Consider the following 22,801-nt stretch of genomic DNA (forward strand, 5'->3'; position numbering starts at 1 on the left):
CTAACACCCTGCTCCTTCCTGGCTGGTTCCTGCTCAGTCTTAGAACACAGCCCACTGATGTTCAGCCCCATCCCTCCCTCTCAAACCTAGAATCCTAGAACCAGAGAGAGCCAGAACCCAGGAGGACCCGAGGGCCCGGGTCATTCACGGGTTAACTTGCTGACACACTCATTGTCTTTATCCAAGGCTAGAACCTACCTTCCAAGGGGACAGGGGGGTGGCATTCATGCCCTGACAGTGACAGGCTTCTAGGAGAAGCACAATAAATGTCTTTTGTGATTGAATAAACCTCTCTACGTGCAGCCCACTCTGACACCCAAAGATTCTTGAGTGTCCCCAAGTGAAAGTTCTGGCCCCTCAATTTCAAAGCCCTTTCTCTGAGCTCAGATACAGCTATACCAGCCAGACTCTCAGCCAGACCCTACCCAGCGGCAGGGTGAGGATCTCCTGCCTAATGGAAGATTGACCTGGTTTCCTTGGCAACAGCCTCCCTCCCATCCTTGGTCCTTGCTCATCTTGGGATACTGCTTTCCCTCCTGCCTCCCTGTCAGACCCTCCTTGCCCCAACTCTGCTCCTTCCTGCCCCCTCAAACCTCTGCCACTCTCCCACAGCCTGTAATTAACTTCAGTCGTTGCCAGGGCCCCCTTCTAGCCTGAGCATCGCTCCAGCAGCAGCTTCATCATTAATTAACTTTTTTGAAGTTCAAATGTTCTAATTACCAGCAAACGTCCCCCATCCTCTTTGCCTTTTCCCCCTGACTGTCATGCTCTCTCTCTTTCCAGCCACCTCTTCTGCTCCCTCTGCCCTTCCTGCCAGCTTCAATTCAAAGTACACTTGGCAGGTATCTTCCAGGAGCCTGGCACTCCCACTTCTTCCTTACCAAGGCCCTGAGCAATGGAGATCAGCAGGCCCATTTCACAGATGAGGAAAACTGAGCCTTAGAGAAATGAGGCCCCCCTCCTAGCTCACACAGCTGGGAAGCGCCAGAGCTGAGATTCACACCAGACCTGCTCTCCTCTGTGATGCAGGGTTTGTCTCTGCCTGTGTCTTTCCTTGCCCTCCTCTGAGGCCTCAGTTCATCTTCAGCATCTCTCACCTAAGCCCTGTCCAGCCTCCCTGCTGGCTTCCAGCTCTGGTCTCTGCCCCTCCAATCTGCCCTGCACACAATCCCGAGGTGTTTGTTGTGTGGCCAATACTATCCAAGCTCTTTGCAAGTGTTATTGCATTTAATCCTCCAGCCCTATTACAAGCCCCAGTTACAAGTGAGGAAACAGAGTCACAAAAGGGAACACAATTTTGCCCAAGGACCCCAGCTGGAAAAAGGCAGAGCTGAGCTACAGAACCAGAGCCTGCTGTTCTTGTCCCATTTTGTCATCGCCAAATTAATCTGGCTGAAGCCCAATTCTGATTAGACCTCTCCCCTATTCAAAAGCCTTTCAGAGGTGATGGGAGGGTGGCTCCCATCACCCTCCCTAGCCTGACACCCACAGCCTCATACACTCTGACCTCAGTGAACTCTTCTGGCCTTCCCTCTCACCAGCCTTGGCATGCACTGAACTTCTTGCTGTCCCCAAGCATACCCTTGGCATGGGGTATGCATGCATACCTTTCGACCAACATGCATATCTTTCTACCAACTTTACCAGTGAACTCCTACTCATCCTTCACAGCCCAGATCATCTGTCACCTCTTCTGGAAGCTTTCCTGAAGCACCTTTCCCCACTCACCTAGGGGTGGCCTCCTTCCCGAAGTGCTCCCCACCCACCTGGTCTAGCTCATATCGTGTTAATGAACTTGGCAGTAGTCATGACTACTGCCTGCCAGGCCCCTAGGGACATGGCCCTAACCCTCAGCACAGCCCACAGGGAGCAGATGGAAAAACAGCCTGGAGAGCTGGAGTGACCTGGCCAAGGTCACAGTCAGTGAGTTGCCTGAACGGTCTGACTTAGCAGTGCCAGAGCCGCTGCCACAGGGCCGCCTCTGGTGCACGTCCCTCGAAAGGGGCAGATGGAGCGGCTTTCACCTCTAGATGGCTCAGCTTCAGGGATGGACAGTCTCAGCCCTGCCCCAAGGCACTCAGGGAAATCCCAGATGGCAGGGCTGGGCCCTTTCCAGGAGCCCGCGAGGCTCAGAAGTCAGGCCAGAGCTGGCATCGCTGTCCGCGGTTCCTGACACACTCCCCACTGGCTCGGGGATCAAAGGCATAAGCCCTCCTTGAAGTTAAACCAGACCACGTGGCGCGGGGAAGGAGAGTGGTGGAAGGAGTGAAGGTCCTGGGCTGAGCAATTTGGTGGCCTGGCCCAGCTCCCAGAGCTGCCATCATTAGTCACAAGCACCGGGGAATTCTGAAAGCCGTCAAGCAGAGCTCCGGGCCTCTGGGACAGTGCAAGGGAGGACGGAGGCCCAGAGAGGGTGGTACAGGATTTCTGGGTAACAGGGCAGGCCGGGGCCCGGGTGCCAGCTCCACGAGGGCCTCCCATGGCGAAGCTCAGGGCCCCTGCCTGGCACCTGTGGTTAGGACCCTGCCAACTTGCCCACTTGGCCACCCAGACCCTCACGCCTCTCCAGGTGACCTTTGCCACGGAACAACCCCATCCCAGGCCTCAGAGAGCCCCTGATCCCATCCCCCACTGCACAGAGGGGACACAGAGGGGCAGAGAGCATCCCAGGGACACGATGACCCTGGAGCGGAAGTGACCCTCAGACAAGAGACTCCCCAGCCACAGGGTGCCTGAGCCACGGCTGGGTTCCTGACCCCACCAAAACCCCACGTGTCCCAGACGTCCAGGCTCTGTGTGTGTAGCAGCCACTTGGCCCAGGTCCCCACCCCGCCTCCTACCTCCACCCCCGCCCCCATCTCAGCTCCACCTCTGGGCAACCCCACGTGGGGAGCTGGCCCTCCTCCCAGCATCCCCCGCTCTGCTCACAGTGCCTCCCATGGTCCTGAGAACTAGGGCATCAGAGCCCAGCAGTGAACTAATGTGCACCTATTGAGCGCCTGCTGTGTACCAGGCCCCAGGTTAACAACAGAGATAAAGGTAATGATGGCAAACGCATCTCAAGTGTTCTTGAGTACTTGTTTGCCAAGGAGTTTTCGAATCAAGGGCTTCACTGGTGGCTCAGATGGTAAAAAATCTGCCTACAATGCAAGAGACCCAGGTTCGATGCTTGGGTTGGGAAGATCCCCTGGAGAAAGGGAATGGCTACCCGCTCCAGGATTCTTGCCTGGAGAATCCTATGGACAGAGGAACCTGGTGGGCTACAGTACCTGGGGTCCCAAAGAGTTGGACATAACTGAGCGAATAACACTTTTCACTTTTCTAATGAAATAGCATGTATTAATAATATGTCATTTAAACCTTACAGTAAGCACATGAGGAAGGGAGCCCAAAGGCCCCAGAACACAGAACCCATGTAATCATGGACGAGGACCGGGGCTTGTCATGTATGTGCAACAGGGAAGCCCCTGTCCTTGTCCATCTCTTCTATAACAGGGTCCAGGGTTTCCCATTCTTTGGCTTTGGGGCAAAAAAGAAAAAAAAAAAAAAAAGCCACCTCACCAGCAAAGGACTGAGAATCTCAGACTGGTGTTATCTGCTGACTACTTAACATGACCTTGAGTAAGGACAAGAGATGCAATCACAAACCCTTTAGACCATGGCTGCCTCCCAAGGGCTGGACCTTCACTCACAGGCTTTAAATACAATCAATCAACAACTTGGAGAGTCGCCCTTCACCTTCAGCCGAGTCTACTCAACTGGCGAGTGCTCCTGTTACCCCATTTTACAGATGAGGAAACTGAGGCACCAGCACTGGCTCCAGGGCTCCAGCCACAGCCACCCAGGGTCACGTGGCTGGTATGTAGCAAAGTCAGGATTTGAACATGCCTCTCCTGACTCCAAACCCCATGTTCTCAGCCACATGCTGTGGCCTCAAGGAACAGGGCTGGGACTGGCACATGCTCAGTGGAATATTTGCTTTTCCCCTTTCGACTAGGAAGGAAGGAGATGGTGCAGGAGAGGGTGAGAGGGGAAGCCAGCGAGGAGAGGGTGCCAGCCTCAAAGTCCCCAGCAAAAGCTGAGCCAGACCAGGACCATCTCCACTCCATGGCTGGCTGCTGTCTTAAGAAGATGGGGTGTGATCTGGGAGGACAGGGCCACCAGCGAAGCTATGATGCCAGGGGCCCCCTCAAACCTGCCACTTCCCAAAGAGAAGAGTGACTGGCTGGGCAGTGTCCAGAGCCCGACCAGGCCCCTCAGGGCAGCCTCCTCTCCAGGAGCCTGCGTGGTTACCATGACAACCACCACCCTCTATCCTGCCGGCGCCGCTGACAGTCATGGTTTCTGCAGTTCCGGGGGGCTCTGGGAGGGTGGGCAGGGGATGGGAGTGCTCGGCGTGGCTGGGGCAGCCAAGTTTGTTTTTATTTTTGTCAAATCTGAAATCAGATTCATTTCCCGGCGTGCACTTCGGTTGTCTAAATAAATCAAGTGGAGGAAGCGGGCTGGACGCTTCATCCTCCTGGACCAGGGAGGCAGGGAAGGTGGGCCTGCCCCTATACAGAGCTCCCTCCTCTGTCTGTCCCCAGGGCATCCAAGGATGGGCACCCAGGCTTCGGGCCTTCATAGACCAGGGCCTGAGTTTCCAGATCCTTGTTCTTGGGCCAGCTCTGTGCTCCTCCAAGGCCAGGTTCACAAGCATCCATGGAGCACCTACTGAATACCTGGCCTGTGCATCAGTGTACTGAGATGAGCCAGGCTGGAGGTGCCCAGAGTGCTTACCTCTTCTAGGACCCACCGTGGTATGAGGCCATGTAGTATGCACTGTACTAGAAGTGGCTACCATTTTGAATGTCAGCTATGCTGCAGGCCCTGGGCTTTAAAGAGGATATCCATTCACTTACTCATTCCTTCGACTTATCTTTATGAGCCACAACCACTCTGGAAAGCTGCTTGGCAGCATTTATTAAAACTAAACAGAGGGCTTCTCTGGGGAATCCAATGGTCAAGAACCTGCCTGCTAATACAGGGGAGATGGGCTCAATTCCTAGTCTAGGAAGGTTCCACATGCCACAGGGTAACTAAGCCGTGTGCCACAAACTACTGAGCCCTCACTCTCAAGCCCGTCAGCCACAACTCCTGTGCCCATGAGTCACAACTACAGAAGCCTGAGCACCCTAGAGCCTGTGCTCCGCAACAAGAGAAGCCACCGCAATGAGAAGCCCCTGCACCATAACTAGAGAGTAGCCCCCACTCTCCACAACTAGAGAAAGCCCCGAGCAGCAATGAAGACCAGGTACAGCCAAAATTTAAATAAATAAAAATTTTTTAAAAAAGAAGGGTGACTTTAAACAAGCCCATGCTAGAATCCAGCTGTGCGACTCTTGGGTCCACATCCCCCAGAGAAATGCCCAAATAAGTCCACAAAAAGGCACGTGTTACCCTTAACAGTCCCAACTTGGGAACAATCTAAGTGTCCATCAACAAGAGAATGAGTCGGGCAGAGATTTCAACTGGAGATGATTTGGGCCCCTGGGGGGACATGCGGCCATGTCTGGAGACGTTTTGGTTGTCAAAACTGGGTTTTGAAGGATGTTCTTGGCATCTGGTGGATGGAGACCAAGGATGCCGCTCAACACACCACAATGCACAGGGCAGCCCCACCACAAAGAATTCTCCAGCCTGAAATGCCCACAGTGCCAAGGCTGAGAAACTGCAACACATTCCTTTGATGGAACACTACTCAGTGATCTAAAAGAACAAACTACCACAGCAGCATGGATGGGGCAGCCAGACCTAACGCTGGTGACAGGAGCCAGAAGAGCAAAGAGCGCCCAAGTTCAACTATACGAAGTGAAAACCCAGGCAAAGCGAAGCAACAGTGAAAGAGGTCAGAAGGGCAGTAACTAGAGGAGAGAGAGTTCATCGCGGGTGGGGTGAGGGAGCTTGCAGGGGCTGGAGATGTTCCTCTTGGATGGAGTGAGGTCACAGGAGTGTGTTTACATGGAAAAATTCCTTAAGCTGGACATTAAGATTTGTGAGCTCTATTGCATGCACATTCTATCACAACAAAAAGTGTAACAAAAAATGATGCTGAGCTACAGCTATAGGGAGATATAAAATGCAACAATTAAAAAGCCACAACCCCTGCTGGGGCACTGGCTGTCATGGACCCCCCAGAAGACCTTCACCACAACCCTGCAAAGAAGGGGTGTTACCCCTGTTTCACAGACTTGCCCAAGGCCACAGCAAGGGACAGAATGGGGATCTGAACCTTGCAGCATTTTGTCTTCATTTAAGAACTTCTTCTGTCCAAGCCTATGGCAGCCTTGGAAGATGGGCATGGCAGGCATCATTCCACCCACTTTACAGATATGAAAATGAAGGACTTCACTAGTGGTTCAGTGGTTAAGACTCCCCACTTCCACTGCAAAGGGCATGGGTTTGATCCCTGGTTAGGGAACTAAGATCTCACATCCCACATGCCTCATGGCATGGCCCAAAAAGAGAAAGAAAATGAAGGTTCAGAGATGGCAAGATTTGCCCAAGGGGACACAGTGGTTCAGCTGAGACAGAAAATTGTTCCACAAAGTGAATGGACCCGCTGGGCAGATGGTCCTTGTCCTCTTTCCACTTACATGCCTCTAGTGACAGGGAGCTCCCCACATGACACACAGCCCTTCCCCGGGCTGACTGGTTCTAGTTATAAGCTATGGAGGTTCAGTGGGCTGAGATCCCTTAGAAAGAGTGTTGCTGCCCTCAAGCCCACTTCTTAGAGTCTCTGTAATTTGACAACTCATTGAATTTGGCCAAAGTCTTTGATTCCCAGATGCCCAGCAGGCCTCTGTGCCCAGTGCAGACAGCCGGAGTGGGGGAGGCAGTGGCAAGGAAACTGGGGCTGCCAGCTTGGAAGGAAACTGGGGTGGATGGTCCATGGGAAGGAAGCTCCAGCCAAGGAGACTCACCAGACGCTGCATTTCAGCCACTGCTGAAAAGAAGGGCAGGGAAGGACCCGGGGGACCAGGGTCCCACTGTCTGCAAGCCGATCCAGCTTCAGGAGCCTGTCCACAAAGAAGGTGTACCTGCAGGGGAGCCTCTTGGAGTCCTAGGCAGGGGGTGTGGAGGCCTCCCCTGGGCCCTTACAGAACCTTAGGTGTGCCCCTGACAACAGTGTGGTTCTGTCCCAGCTTCCTGCCCCCCACCCAGGCTGTGCTCTCCAAGGGCAGCACACATCCAACCTTCTCAGAGGCCCACCTGGAGCAGCAGCTCGGGGCATCTACAGCCTCGGGGAGGAGTGAGGTGCCCGTCACTTGGAGGCATCAAGGACGCTAAAGAGGGATTTCTGTGTTGAAGGGATCTGCAGCCCGCCTCCCCACCTCAAACACCCCCTCTTCTCCTTTCTAACATCCATCACTCACTAGTCTATATTCAGCCCCTCTTCACTGAGCCCCCGCCCCGCCTCTGTCTGGCCCACAGTGACCCTGGAAACCCTGAATGAAGATGACATGGTCCCTGCCCTGCAGAAGCCATGAGCAAACACTAACGGAGATGCGGTTGGACAGGGTGAGGGCTGAACAGAGGGTGATGACGCTCTTCCTTGGCTTCCTGGGGGCCTATCCCCCACCACACGACTTCTCTGCCTGCCCCTGACCACACATGTGTTCATGTTCACATGTGCATTCCCACGGAGCCCCACAGCCCCTCCCACACTTACACACGCCAAAGTGTGTGCACCGCAGCCTCCGCACCCCCCAGGGCAGCCACACTGGGCCCAGCCAACCCACTCTCTCCCCGCACCAGCAACTCTTAAAGCATTTCTGTACCTCCTGGGGAAGTTCATGAACCCTTTGTCAGAATACTGTTTTTAAGTGCATAATTTTTTTTTTAAAGAAGGCTTAGTATTAGAAAGGAAGGAAGCCAGTTATGTTAAAACAGTTGTCAAAATATTTTTTAGAAAAACAAATTTGTGATGGAGAACTCTGTGTGCTTCGTTATCAACACAATGAATAACCAAAGCCAGGGGCGGGTCTGAGCCTGTGCGCCTGGGAAGCAGGGGAGAATGACAATGACATTCCCAGAGCTCTACAAGGAACCGTGATGTGGCTCAAAAATACTGGTGACTGCTGCTGGTGACAGTCGCAGAACTGCCGGTGACCCATTGTGCTCGGTTGCCTCTGTTCGTAATACAAAGAAATGCTACATTTCAGTTGGAAGTCAGTGAAACCAAACATGCAGCTTGTCCCGATTCAAGTTGATGAACCTCAGTTTAAGACCCTTGTTCCAGAAACTCCTGCTGGGCGCTGGGGACACCACCAACCCCTGGACAGACCCTCATCCTGCTTGGTGGACCTCACCCTTTAAATGTTGGCCTTTCTTGGGCTCCCCAGCCCTCTGAGATTCCCTCTCCATCCACCGAACCCACAACCAGACCCACTCCCACAGCCTCGATGACCTGCCCTGGACTGACAGGTCCAGAGTCTATCCCAGCCACAGGCTCACTCTGATGAACTAGCCTCCCAAGCACTGCTCTGGGATGTCCCAGGGAACCTCAAAGTCATCATGTCCAAAATGGGATAGGCCATCCTCTCTGCAGACCACCAAACTCCCCCCTGAACTTCCCACCCCATGAACAATGACCCCAACCACCACCAATCCTGCAAGCTGTCCTCTTGCAGGGAGGCTAGAACCCCTGAGCCCTCCTTCCCCTCTCCCCTGATGTCCATCTCAGAGACCTGTCCATCTCACTCCCTAAATCTCTCCTCTCCATCCCCGCTCTGCACCCCACTGCCCCAGGCAAGCCTCGCTCTCTCACTCCTAAGTCCATGAACAGCCTGCTCCTCCTGCAGCCCTGCCTTCTCTGACACACACTCCACACAGCAGTCCAAGGGTTCCTCCAAAACCAAAAGCCTCCCATGGCTCCCCACTGCCTTCCAGAGAATTTCCAGATTCCTTGGCTCTGCATTCCATTGTGTAAGAGCTCTTGGCCAGCCTCCTCTATGTCTGTATAACCTCCACCTCCAACCTTGTTAACTAGGATGTGATTCGCTGAAAGCTTTGCTGCACACCTACTATGTGCAGCATAGGGCTGAGGGTCAAGGCTAAAGAAGAGACAGGCATTAATGGAACACGGAGCCGGCCCTCAGGGAGCTCACAGTCTAGCAGAAAGTGAGAATAAGAAGTCAGGTACAAGAGGTCTTGCCAGTGCTACAAGGAGAGAGTGATGGTGCCCAACAGAGGTCTGGGCTGGGTATTCTGCATTTGCCAAATAAGTGAATGGACAGATGGGTTGATAGATGGGTAGGTAGGAGGGTGAGAGGGAGGCCTTCATGTAGTTGATTGAATGGGTAGATGATTGGGAAGGTGGGTAGACAAATGCACAGATGTAAGGATTGAGTGAATAGATGGGTGGGTGTGCAGATAAACAGATGAAGAAATGAAAAGATGAATGGATAGATGGGTGGATGGATGGATGAGTGGGTTGGTGAGTGGCTGGATGAATTGATGCATGAAGCAAAGGAAGGCAGGTGGGGAGATGGGTGGGTGGAAAGAGGGGGGTGATTGAGAATGTGACTCCTAGTAAATGGCAGCTCCAGGACTCAAACTCAAGTCTAGGAGACCACAGGAAACCCTGCCAGCTGGGACTCTGCACCGTCCTCCACTTCCCTCTCAGTGATCGTCCTCAGCTTCCCTCCATCTCAGCCTTCCTCCTCACAAGGCCCCCAGCTCCATGCTTTCCACACTTTCGGAGCTTCAGGAGATCTCAGGGACCTCTGAGCCTCCGCACTGTTGACATCGAGGGATGGAGGACCTTTTGTTGTAGGCTGCCCTGTGCGTGGCAGGATGTCTGACCTTTATCCACTGGCAACCAGTAGCACACGCTGACGCTGGGAAAGATAGAAGGCAAAAGAAGAAAGAAGTGGCAGAGGATGAGATGGTTAGATAGCACCCCTGACTCAATGGACATGAATTCGAGCAAACTCTGAGAGATACTGGAAGACAAAGGAGCCTGATGTGCTGCAGTCCATGGATGGGGTCAGAAAGAGTCAGACACGACTTAGCGACTGAAAGACAAGGCCCAGTAGCACACCCTCCCCGGGCTGTGACAACCAACAGTGTCTGCAGACGTTGCCAAATACCCACCGTGGGCAAAATCACTCCCAGCTGAAAATCACGGTTGATACGGCTCAACCCTTTCCTCAGTCCTGTTTGGTTTGGTTTGGTTTTTGGAAATTGAGATGAAGACAGGAGGAGTGACCACCTGAGGTCACAGGGCTTATACATGGGCTGGGTCTCTTCCCCTAGCCCAGCCCCCAATATTCATACAGAATCTCACAGTCAGCCAAGCCTTCTCCTTCGCTTTCTCATCTATGTACAGGAGCCAGAGAGAAATGGGAGCCCAGAGAGGTCAAGTGGCTTGCTCAGCAGCACACAGCAGTCAGCAGCAGAGTCAGGATTTGAACTTGCGGGGAGACAGGGGACGCAGGACTCCCCAGGGCAGCTGGGGATGGAAACGTGGATGGCGGCCCCATAGGAGAGCTGGAGAGAGATGAGCAGGAAGACCTTCTAGCTGATTAAAAAGACATATCGATTTCTCTCCCAGGGAAACGAACGGAGCCATTTGTCTCCCAACAGGACCGCGAGGCAGTCTGAGGGAGGCGACAGGTCAAAGTCGGCTTCTGACACGAAGGTGCAGCCCAGGCGGGACTGACGAGTAAAAATCCAATCGAGTTTTAAATGCCCTAGGGGGGGTTGACTCTTCATTAGCCAGCCAACCCTCCTTCTAATCCACCCGCTATATATCAATCACAACAAGGCTTCCCAGCTGGGCTCACCTCGGCTTCGAGGGGCTGGCGACACAGGCCCAGACACCCCCCCCCAAGGCCCTTCAGCCATCGCCAGGCTGGGTGGTCTGGGCAAGCCCCTCCCCTCTCTGAGCCTCGGCTGTCGAATGGGAAATCGTGAGAGGGGCCTGAGCTGCACCCAGCACATGGGAGGCCCTGAGGGATCACCAGCGTCCTCTCTGGCACAGCCTTCCAGAATCTAGACCCTGAATGTCCCTCCTGCTCAGACCCCACTCCTCTGGTCTCCCAGCCCAGACCCCAGACTGATGTCAGCGACCTTGGTGACCCCCAGCTTGACTCGGACCCTCTGACCAGGTTGTTTCCTCCACGGGGATATCACGCCCCGTCCCCCCCTTCTCCCCATCAAAGTCTCTCCTGCCCTGCTCCTTATCCACGGAGGGCTCCTGCGGCTTGCCGGTCAGAACGGACTGACCAGCCTCCTGGTGCCCACAGCCCACTCAGGGTCCCTCTGCCCAGTCTTTACCCTGTTTTCCTTCACTGGAGTATGACCTGAGTGTGGCTTTGCCTCCCCCATCAGATTGGGGTCTCCTGGGGGCCAAGGCTGGGTGCCAGGCCTGGCACACCGTGGCCCCACCCAACATGGCTGAACAGCCCTCCACCCTGTCTAGGACAGTGTCCAACACTACTGAAGCTGGGCTTCAATAACACCTGTTAAATCCATCAGTCGACTGATCTATATCTATTATAGGTGCTTCCTGCTTGGTCTCCAGACCTTAGTCTCTCTCCCTCCAGCACCTGCCATTCTGCTCCAGGAGGAACCATTCTAATAAATGAAATTACACATGCCCTATCCCTGCTGGACATCCTTCAGTGGTTCCCCAGTGCCCACAAGATGGAGAGTAGGCTCTAACCTGGCATTTCATACCCTGCTCTCCCGCCCCGCCTCACACCGCTCCAGCCACACTAAACTCCTCCCTGCCCTAAATCACCATTCCTCAGCTGCCCTCCTGGAAAACTCCTACTCATGCAGCAAAACCCAGCCAAATGTCCCCTCCTCCAGGTAGGCTACACCAACCCTCCTAGGCTGGGTCAGGGGCAGCTGCCACACCTGTAGCTCTGCTTATATAGACATCTCCAGGTGACAGTACCTGAGACGGCCCTGTGGGTCGGGCTCTCCCTGGCCCAGCCAGGCTCCTCTGACTGGCCATCAGGTCCACCCTGCCGACCAATGAGTGTGCGGCATCCACTCTGACCACCATGCGCATCCCCAGGGCACAGCTTGGTGCTGACTTGTACTTCTGAGAAAAACAACCTTCTCTACGCCAGATGGAGGGAAACGGACAATTTCCCAGACATGTGCTGCTTCTTCCAGCAACACTTGCCATCCGTCTGGACGTTCGTTCCCTTTGGGCCAGGGCTGAAGGAGGAGGGGATACCCTCCCCGAAAGAACCCCTTCCCCAGCCACAAGCAGATCCTGGCCTGAGAGTCCTGGGCTCCGCTCTGCGCTGGCTTTGTCCAGTACTCAACATGTGCCCTCGGGCAGGTCAGGCTCCCTTCCTCAGCCTCAGGCTTCCCAGCTGTAGAATGGGGAGCTAGCAGACTTCTGGCCCTGGCACTCTCAGCTCGGGAGGACCTGAGAGTATCTGGGAGCTCATGGTGAGCGGGAAGGTACTTTGTAAACTGGAAAGTGATGAGACACCTGTGCGTTGGAGACAGAGTCAAGTGAGAGCCACGGGCCCAGCCCTCTGGGACCCCACTGGAGGAGGAGGAGACAAGGCTAGCCACCAACAATCCCCCAAGGCGGGAGGCTAGGGAAGGGCTGCAGGAGGCTAGAGAGGAAAAAGCTGAGATTCCGGAAAACTTCCTGCAGGTGGTGGCCAGGAAGCTGGTGCTGGTGGGGCTGGCAGGATTTGGCACCATGGAGACTGGGGGAGAGGGTGTCTCAGGGGGCAGACCCAGCGTAAGCAAAGACGGGCGGGCAGGGGTGTCAGGAAACACCAGCAGCGTGTTTGGGCTTCAGGATAGAGTGTGTGAAGGGAAACAGCAGAAAGGCGGCTGGAGGCCAACCAGGTGGATGGTGGAAGGCCCCGAATCCAGGCTAAGTGAGACTATTCTGGGGGTGAGAGACCCACTGAAGGTTTCTGAGGGAGGAATGAATAAGCAAACAAATGGAAGAAGGCAGCGAGGGAGGGAGGGAGGGAACAGCACTTGACTGATGACAAAACATGTCCACGCTGGGAGCCCAGGACCCCCTGAGGATGAAGGCAAGTGGGGAGGAGAGGGGTGCAGGAAAGAGGCACTCATCGGAGGGCACTACGCTCTGGGCTCCTGGTTGGGGGTTCTCTCCACCGTACGGGAAAGAGGAAGGAGGAAGGTGCCAGCTGTCAGTGGGGCAGGAGGGGTGAGATCCCAGCGGCCACCTGTTTAGACAGGAAGAGGTAGAGGAATACAGGCCCAGATTTCCCAATGGCCCTGACCCAGGGAAAGGGCTCAGGACAGGAGGGGTGGGGGTTAGATTAAGGAGGACTTCCTGACAGTCAGTTGAGAGCCTCAGAAGGCCCAAAAGGTACTTATCAATTGGCCCCAGGCCCCGTCTGATGCACCAGAGAGGTAGCCCACCAGAGGCAGGGGGATGGACTAAATGACCAGAGCAGGGGCAACAGGGCGATGGGAGGGTGGTGACGCCCCGTTTCTCTTCCCGTGGCGAGGGCTTTCCAGGCCTCTCCCCCTCACCCCCTCAAACTTCATGCCCTCCTTCCACCCTGCAGGAGTCGGCACCTCTCTCAGCCCAGCCCACAGGCTTCTCAGACCATCATCCAGACATGGGACCCAGCTGCCCACTGACCTTGAGAACCCCTGTCCTGAGCTAGGTCACCCAAGTCACCCCAGGTGGCTCCCTGCCAGCTCCATCATCAGCTCCATGGTACACACAGCTGCTACCCCACACTTAACAGTTTGCCTGGTCAATGCTTGCCCTGGAATTCTCACTGGAACCCCTGACATTCCCAAATGGGGGTCGCTGAAGTACCCATTTCACAGATGAGCAAACTGAGGCTCAGCAAAGACAAAGGCCCCTTGGCCAAGAAGGTCATCGTTCATGCTCAACCAAGCTACAGTCCCTGGGGTCACCTCTGTGTCCTTCCAACACCAACCCCAAAGCAGCCATGCCTCCACTCGGACCCCCCCTTTCCAGCCCCACCAGCACCCTCAGCCACCAGCCTTGCCAGATGCCCTCTCATGATGGTCTCCTGGCTGGCATCTCTCCAAGAGAGCCAGAGTGACCCTCCCCTGCACAAAAAGGCCATAGTTGGCCTCTGTATGAGCCTGGTACATGGCAGGCACTCAGCAAAGGCTTGCCAACCCAGCTCATGAATGGGTGAGTAAAGGACGGATGAACAAGAGCCCCTTCGCTCACCTGAGTAAATTCACTGAACCCTCACAGCGAACAGCACAAGGCTTGACACCGCAGGGCTGTGATAAGAAAATGGACCCTGTCTCTTCCTGCCCCATGATGACCCAGGTCAGAGGGTCTGCAAGGTGGCAGGGGTCTCAGCCAGGTGGGCTTCAATGCAAGAGCGCCCACAGACCCCCAGTCCTAGCAGCAGAGCCAGGCAGGGCACCAGAAGCAAACAGAAGTGGGATGGAGGAGCAGATGAGAACCAGGACCACAGCCACGGGTGCACCCACCCACCAGGAGCACGGAGCCCCATCCCCGCACACCATGGGGACACTTCCTGACATTTCCTGACAAAAGCCGGCAGGGAAACGGACACCCCAGGCAGCCCCTCCTGACCTCACTGCCCGAGTCTCCCCATCCTGCAGACAGGGAGGCTGAGGGCAAAAGAGGGGAAGTGACTTGCCCAAGGTCACCGGTAGCTGGTGTCTCCCGCCCTCCCCCCTGCCCAGCAGAGAGGCAACCTTCACAGCCGACTGGCTCCCACCACGCATGGCTGGTTCACACGGCGGCGGCAGCAGAAGCGCTGGCTCACCGCAGGCTGGCATGCGGGGAGGCAGGGGGCTGCAAACTCCTCCAGGGGGGTGGCCCCTGGCAGGGCACAGTGAGGTGGCTGCTGAAGGTAGACGCTGGAACCCAGGAAGACCCTCACCCAGCGGCCTGGAACTGCAAAGCAAACACCCTCGCTCCGGTGGAGTGTGGAGAACCCTGTCTCCATCCTCCGAAGGTGGCAGCCTTGTCCTGGATAAAAGCTGAGCCTGGGGAATTCAGAGATATTGAGGTTTTCGTGCTAGCTTTACCACATCCTGGCTGTGCAACCTGGATAAAAGTTAGTCAACCTCTCTGAGCATCACTTTCCCCATGTGTAAATGGGGCTCTGACAGCACCTACCTCCTGGGGCGTGGTTATAAGGGTTAAAAGGTGATAATGCGGGCAAAGCATTCAGCACAGTTTAAGTGCCAGCTCTTGTTATTATCACCGCCCCCCTCCCCCAACCCCACCTCTGGGCTGGACACATGGCTGGGTGCTTTGCAAGAATCATCTCTAATCGTCTTTAATTGTCCCATCACAGAGATGAGAAAACTAAGGCTCAGTGAAAGGAAACCAGAGCGCATATAACCCACCACTGGCCGTTCTCCCACATGCCGCGGGTGACATGCCTAGGAAAGGTTCTCAAAGTCTAATCGAGGGTGGAAAACGGGTTTCAAACTAATAAGTCATGCTGCCAAGGGTGCCCTGCTGGAGGACACTGTGATCGATTAGCAATGTCTGCACGGATGAGGGCATGGGTATCAGCATGGTAACTGGCACAAATCTACCTAAATCACAGAGATAGAATCTGATTTTCCCTGGAAACAATGCCCTCTGAAGGCATTATGTTCTATCGAAAGACGTGATGCCCAGTGTCTTGTTGAATCTACCACGAGCAGTGTTTACTCAGCTGTAAGTGAGGGCCCTGATCACTTTTGAGCACAGGTAATAAGAGTGATAACCACACGCGAGGTTTTCTAGGTTACAAAGATTTGCTTTCCCATGTGCTAGTTATGTACTGCTTTGGTCTTCAACACAATCCAGTAAAATGGATAAATATCACCTCTGTTTAACAGATGGAGAAACCGGAGCTCAGAGAGGTTAAGAAATCAGCTTGCGGTCACACAGCAAATAACAGGCAGAACCAGCCCATGGGTCTGTCTTATTCCAGTCCCCAAAGCTTTTCACATGCCACCTACCCATGAGTCAGAGAGCACAAGTGGGGAGCTCCCTGGCAGTCCAGTGGTTAAAAATGTGCCTTCCAATGCAGGGGATGTGGGTTCAACTCCTGGTCAGGAAACGAAGATCCCCTGAGCCACAGAGCAACTAAGTCCAGGCGCTGCAACTCCTGAGTCCACGCACCTCAACTAGAGAATCCCTGCACCTCAGCGAAAACCCTGCATGATGTACCAAAGACCCCATGAACGGCAACTAAGACCCACGGCAGCCAAAGAATAAATATTTTCTAAAATAAATTAGTTGATTCAAAAAAAAAAAAAACCAGCACAATGGACCCCCTGACATTTCAGATGCAGAATCTTCCCAGCTGAAACCCGGCTGACAGTGTGAGCTTAAGGCCCAGGCCAGGTAAGGAAGGGCACTGACCTCTGGGTGAGTGGACCTCCGCGGCAGCTTACGGAGGGTCCCCATGGCCTTCTGTCTCTCCAGTGAGTCAGGCGGTGACTCAGAGCCTGCCTTGGGGCTGGGGGAGGAGCTGAGTCAGGAAGCACCAAGTTTCAAAGGGCAGCTGGCTCTGAGCCAGGGCCCCTCAACACCAGGGACTCCGGCGCTCAGAGCAGTCTGTCCCGGGCGGACCTCCCACACCGCCCTGCTCCCACCCGGGCCTGCGGGTCCTGACAGCCTTTCCCTGCTGGCCTGACCCTGACACCTCCGTGTCCACCGTTCCTGTGGGTTCTTGATGGAGAGCAGGCTCCTGCAATGTCTGCAGATGCGATGGCTCATTTTTGGTTGTCGCAATAATGGAGGGCCGCTCCCTACCAATATTTAGGGACCAGGAAGAGCAAACGTCCTGGGCTGTGCAGGACAGCTCAGACCACACAGCACCATCACACTCCAAATGCCAACCCTGCCCGCACTGAGGAACACCGGGTTACGCAATGCTCCTTCTCTGAGCTCCCTCCCAGGAAGGAGGGGCGGGAGGGAGGTTTGTGGCTGGGAAAGAATCCTGGAGCCCTCAGCACGGGATCAAAGAATCCCACTATATCCCCCCAAGATCCTAAAGCCCAGCCTGAGTGCCCCATGATGGAGCCTCTGGTCCATTCACTATGGAGACACGTGCCCAGCGAACCCTGCAGGAGCACCCACAATGTGCCAGGCACTCTGCTGGGTGCTGGGGTCCCGCCGTCAAAAAGACAGGCTTGGTCTGTGTCCTGGTCACCTGATAGTGCCCTGGACGAGACAGTGTCGATTCTGAGTCCCATACCAGCTAGGGACAACAAGTAAGAGGGGTGGAGGAGAAACCGCAGAGGGCTGCCCTGAGGAGGTGACACGTAAGTGGGGATTTGAAGGATGCAGCAAAGGATTTGGCCTGGTGAAGGCATTTCACCAGGGAAAGGGAAGGCATTTCAAAGGAGAGAGTGTGTGAGAAGACCCTGAGGCCTGGAAGAGCAGGAGAAGAACCAGGGGAGCAGGGCAGGGCCTGGGGGCTGGTTAGGGCTCTGCTCTGTGCCTCCAAGGCCATGGGAAAGGGTGAATGGTCTTCATCGGGGCTGACCTGAGCCAAGGAGAGGCAGCGAGTAGAGGCAGGAAGCTCTGTAAGGAGGTGAGGTGGGTGGAGCCTCACCCTGCGTGTCGGGGTCACCTGCCAGTGGTCCAGGCCCACGGTTCGCCATAGGCTCTCATCACCCCTGTGGTCAGCAACCCCCGAATGACTCGATCACTGGGAGCTGGGCCGCGGGCCAGGGTCTGACTTAAGTCTGTTTCCTCCTGCAGACCTAAAGTTCATACCCGAGGGCTTCCTGAGCCAGCTGGACACTGCACTGACCGCCCATGGTCATCAGCAACTTCCAGAACATTCACATCAGCAGGATGCCAGATCCTCATCCATCTGAACTCCATGATCCAAGATCTCCCAGGCCCAGCACCTGAGCTGGCTCACCAACATCACAGCCTCTCAGCCTCAGTCCAGGCCGCAAGGCTCCTGGCCAGAGGGACCGGCGGGGCCCCAGACAGAATCCAGATAAACCCAGGCCCCACAAAGGATATGGGTTACACACCATCTTGATGCACCAGTTCCGGGGGCTGGTGGTCTGTCGCAGGCAGAAGAAGGCAACGGGGGCCAGGTCCGGGTGAGGGACTTCTGGGTCAACTCCGTCCAGGGGCTCTTCTGGGCCAGGAGGGGAAGGAGGGGGGCTCTGGGGCCCCGGCTGCTCCGTGACTCCAGGCTCAGCCACCTGGGCTGCGGCGGGGGAAGGGGGCGGCGGGGAGTTCTCAGCCATGTCGGCACTGAGCAGAGAGCCCTGCAGAAGGAAAAGAGGCGGCACTTGACAGGGGTGGAGGCAAGCCTGGCACCCGCCTCCCTCGACAAGGGGACATGGCTCAGACAGCCCAGCCTCAAGCCCCACAGGCCCCTCTCCCACACTCTGGCCGTGAGGCTCAGAAGAGTCGCGGGCCTAGAGGCACGCAAGTTGGAATCCACTTCCAGGCTGGTGGTCTTGGTCAACCTTGGTGAACCTCATTTGGAGGAGATGAAATGTGGAGAGAATAAAACCTTCTTAGAACACAGTTGTGATATTGTTGTAAGATTTTTGTTTTTTGTTTTGTTTTTTTTTTCAGTAAGACCAGAGCTGTATATTTATTGCATCATCGAAGATAAAGAAAAATTACAGGAAAAAGGCAAGAGTTATTGGAAAGACAGACATTGCCAGGATGACGTGTGCTACAAAGCAGAGATGCCATGGGACCTCTAGGTACCTGAGCAAGCCGGGGTGGGATCAGAACAGACTTCCCTGAGGAAGTGACCCTTGAGCCGAGACCTACAGGTGAGCCCAGGGACACCCCACCCACCCACTGCTCCACAAAGCTGAGAACCCAGAGAGACCTCACACACCAACCTCTTGGTTTAACAGCTGGAGAAACTGAGACACAGAGAAAGAAGAGGACAGACACAAAGTCAGAGATAGAACTCCATGAGGGCTGGCTTCCTGGGTGTCTCAGAAGGGCCCTCTGCTTGGTTCAATGTTCTGCTGTCACGAACTTGAAATCCTTAATACTTTTCCATCAAGGGGCCCACATTCTCATTTTGCGCTGGGACCTGCAACTCACGTAACTGGTCCTGACTTCCACACAGAGGTACTTTGACAGCCTGGCTTCATCTGATGCTCATTACAACCCCAGAAGCCTTATTGGGCCCATTTAGCAGATGGATAAACTGAGATGCAGGGGGGGCATGCCCAGGTTACACCTGGGCACAGGCTAAACTAGGGCATGTCTAGAGGCCAGAAGCCCAGCACCAGCCTCCGGATTCAGTGACAACTGACCGTGGCCTTGCTCGGCCCTTCCACAGGCAGTCAAGGGCAGGGCCTGCCCCTGCCCACATCGCCCAAGAGGTTAACAACCCCTGAATCCTCCTCCAGGGGAGTCTCCTGGGCCCTGACACCCTGGTAGTGCCAGGCTGGGCAGTGGGAGTCAGGGATGCGTGGTACCCCCACCAGCTGCAGCCTGTGGCTGCTAAGCTGTCAGCTGGACCACCCAGAGCTGGTACATTTGGACATTTCTCTGGCTCTTGGGGGGCAACAGGCAGGAAGTGGCACCTCCTGCCTCTTCGCACGGCTGGTCAGCGAGGCCAAGTTTTCTCCTGAGCTCAGAGCTTTGCTCTCGGTTCTAGAAAACCAGCCATGGGCCTTACATAAGCTCCCAGGCACCTCGGCCCGCCACGTGTCAACCACTGGGCGGAAAAACGTCCTCCCCAGGGTGGCTGCAGGTCTGCTCATGGCCATGCCAGCCCGAGTCCACCACTCCCCACACTGGCCCCGCGCTCTTGCCAAACACTGCCTCGTCCCGACCTGGGGCACAGGCTGCCTCCTCTCCCAGGTTTCTGCTTACACGTCTACCTCTCCTGAGAACACCCTCTCCCCATCTCCCATCCTCCCTTCTCCCAGGCCCTGACGATTCATTCATTTGCTCAACACTGATTTCCTGAGCACCTACTATGTGCAGGCAGTGTGCGGGCTCAGGGGCTACATTGGTGAAGAAGCCAGACTTGGCACCAGCCTTCATTCCAGCAAGGGAGAGAGGAACACGGGTCAATTCATTTTTCTCTCTAGGCTTCCAAAGCTCTTATCACCACTCAACATGCCGCCTAATTTATGTATTTACATATTTATGATTTAGTGTCTGTCTCCCGTCCTGAAAGGGGGCTGCAAGAGAGCAGGGACTGTGGTCTGCATCGTTTACCCCAGTGCCTGGACAGTGCCTGGAACATAACAGGTGCTCAGCAAACAGTCGGTGACTAAGTAAAAAGCGCTGGGAAGTAAATAAACAAGGGAGAAAGGTGGGCTTGGGAAGAACCCATCTTGCCCTCTAAAGACAGACCTTTACAATAAAAACAAGAATCGGAGGCACCAGCCATGGGTGCTCGGTGGGAAGAGACCTCCAGGTACCAGGAACAGCTGGTGCATCTAAGGAACAGAAATGAGGCCAGTGTGGCGGAGCTGGCACCAGGGAGGAGGGATGAAATTGAAGAGTTTGGCAGGGCCCGTTGTGAGCCCACGGAAGGAGCTTGGGTTTTAGTCCAAGTGCAATAGGAAGCCACGGAAGGGTTTATGCGGGGCGTGCTGTGCTTGGGGCTGTGTTTAACCCCACCCCTCTGTGGGCTGAAGGGAGAGGAGGTGGAGAGGCAGGGGAGGACCAGAAGGAGACTGGGAGGGTGGGCTGGGCTGGCCTGGGATCCTGGAGGAGGTGAAAAGAAAGGGGTGGCTCTGAGGCATATTTTATAGGCAGGAGAGCCTGGCCTGGCATTGGCCCCGATGCCACCTCGCCCAGCTCCGCCAAAGCCCTGCCGGGAACAGCAAAGGTGGTAACGGCTGCCGTGGCCTCTGGGACCACACAGAACCACCTCCTCTCCTCGCTCTCAGCTCATTCCACTTGGTACTAACTTGCTCTGTGCCTCACCTGGCCCTGTGTAAAGCTGTCACACCGTGTTGTCCCTTGCTTTCACGCCTCTCCTCCCACACTGCAGGGCTCTTAGAGACCATGACTGCCAAGGCCACCAATCCACTCCCCACTGCCCCGCCCAGCCTCCACCCTCTGACCTGCTCCCCCGTGACCCTCCGGGCCATCTCCTGCTGGCCTGCTCCCTTGCAGCTGCCCAGGCCATAGCTCTCTGGCTTCAGCTCTCCCTTCCCAATCCTCTCTGCTCTGTGCCAGCAGCCCAGCTCGTGTCCCCAGCTGCTCATGTGTCTGTGGCTGAAGGTTCTTGGGGAGTTGGCAGCTGGGCCCCCCTGGGCTTTCTCCTGTCTGCAGATGGAGCCTCAGAGAAAGCAGACCACTCGCCTTAGGTGGTAGGCAGCATTGATGAATTCAAACTCAGGTCCATCTGGCCCCAGAGTCTGAGCTGCCTCCACGTTCAGAACCTCCTTCCTCTAAGTGCTCCCAGGGTGGCCCCACAGGCAGTGGTGTGTGACTAGACTGGCTTCCATGACTAGGGGCAGGATCAGGACCCCACTGTATCTACAGCATACTCCCACCCACTCCTGACTCCACTGGTCTCTTGGAGTCTTAGTTTTTCTCTCTGTGAAGCTCAGCCTTGCTCCTGTCTCCCTCTGCAGGCTCCTGTGAAGAGTCAAAGTGACACAGATGGAAAGATGCTATAGGACCCATGAAGGTGGTTGCCCAAGCAGGTATGGGGCCAGCGGCATCATACCCAATGACTGTCACCCTAACCATCTCTTTGCTATCACCACCACCTCCACCATCACCACCACCTCCACCATCACCACCACCATCAACATCTCCACCATCACCATGACCACCATCATCATCATCTCCACCACCACCATCACCATTATCTCCACCACCATCATCACCTCCATCATCACCACCACCATCATCATCATCTCCACCATCACCATCACCACCACCATCATCACCTCCATCATCACCACCACCATCATCATCTCCACCATCACCATGACCACCATCATCATCATCTCCACCACCACCATCATCATTATCTCCACCACCATCATCACCACCATCATCACCTCCATCATCACCACCATCATCATCATCTCCACCACCACCATTTCCACCATCACCATCACCACCACTACCATCACCACCACCACCATTACCATCATCTCCACCATCATCATCATTTCCACCACCATCATCACCACCATCATCTCCACCACCACCATCATCACCACCATCATCACCTCCATCATCACCACCACCATCATCATCTCCACCATCACTATCACCACCACTACCACCACCACCACCACCATCACCATCATCACCACCATCATCATTACCACCATCACCACCACCATCATCTCCACCATCACTATCACCACCACTACCACTACCATCACCACCACCACCATTACCATCATCACCACCTCCATCATCTCCACCATCACCACCACCACCATTACCATCATCACCACCATCACCATCATCACCACCACCACCATCATCATCTCCACCACCACCACCACCACCATCATCAGCAGCACCATCATCTCCATCATTACCACCATCATCACCTCCATCACCACCACCACCACTACCATCATCACCACCATCATCACCTCCACCATCACCACCACCACCATCATCATCTCCACCATCACCATCACCACCATCATCATCTCCACCATCACCACCATCATCACCTCCATCACCACCACCACCACTACCATCACCACCACCATCATCATCTCCACCATCACCACCACCATCACCATTCCCACCACCACCACCACCACCATCATCACAGCATCACAGAGGCTCTGAGTCTGACCCTGTACCAGGCAATGGGCAAAGGGCTTC

The 22,801-nt window shown here is 55.2% G+C and overlaps 1 protein-coding gene across 1 annotated transcript in view; it reads right to left on the reverse strand.

Annotated features, from left to right (window-relative positions):
• Positions 1-22,801, reverse strand: part of CACNA1I (calcium voltage-gated channel subunit alpha1 I) — a 121,439-nt gene that overhangs the window by 91,947 nt on the left and 6,691 nt on the right. The window contains 1 exon segment of the mRNA XM_043882136.1: positions 18,011-18,264. Coding sequence (XP_043738071.1) covers positions 18,011-18,243 — 233 coding nt within the window. The 5' untranslated portion in view covers positions 18,244-18,264.

Source organism: Cervus elaphus, chromosome 22 (assembly GCF_910594005.1).
Source record: "Cervus elaphus chromosome 22, mCerEla1.1, whole genome shotgun sequence".
NCBI lineage: Eukaryota > Metazoa > Chordata > Mammalia > Artiodactyla > Cervidae > Cervus > Cervus elaphus.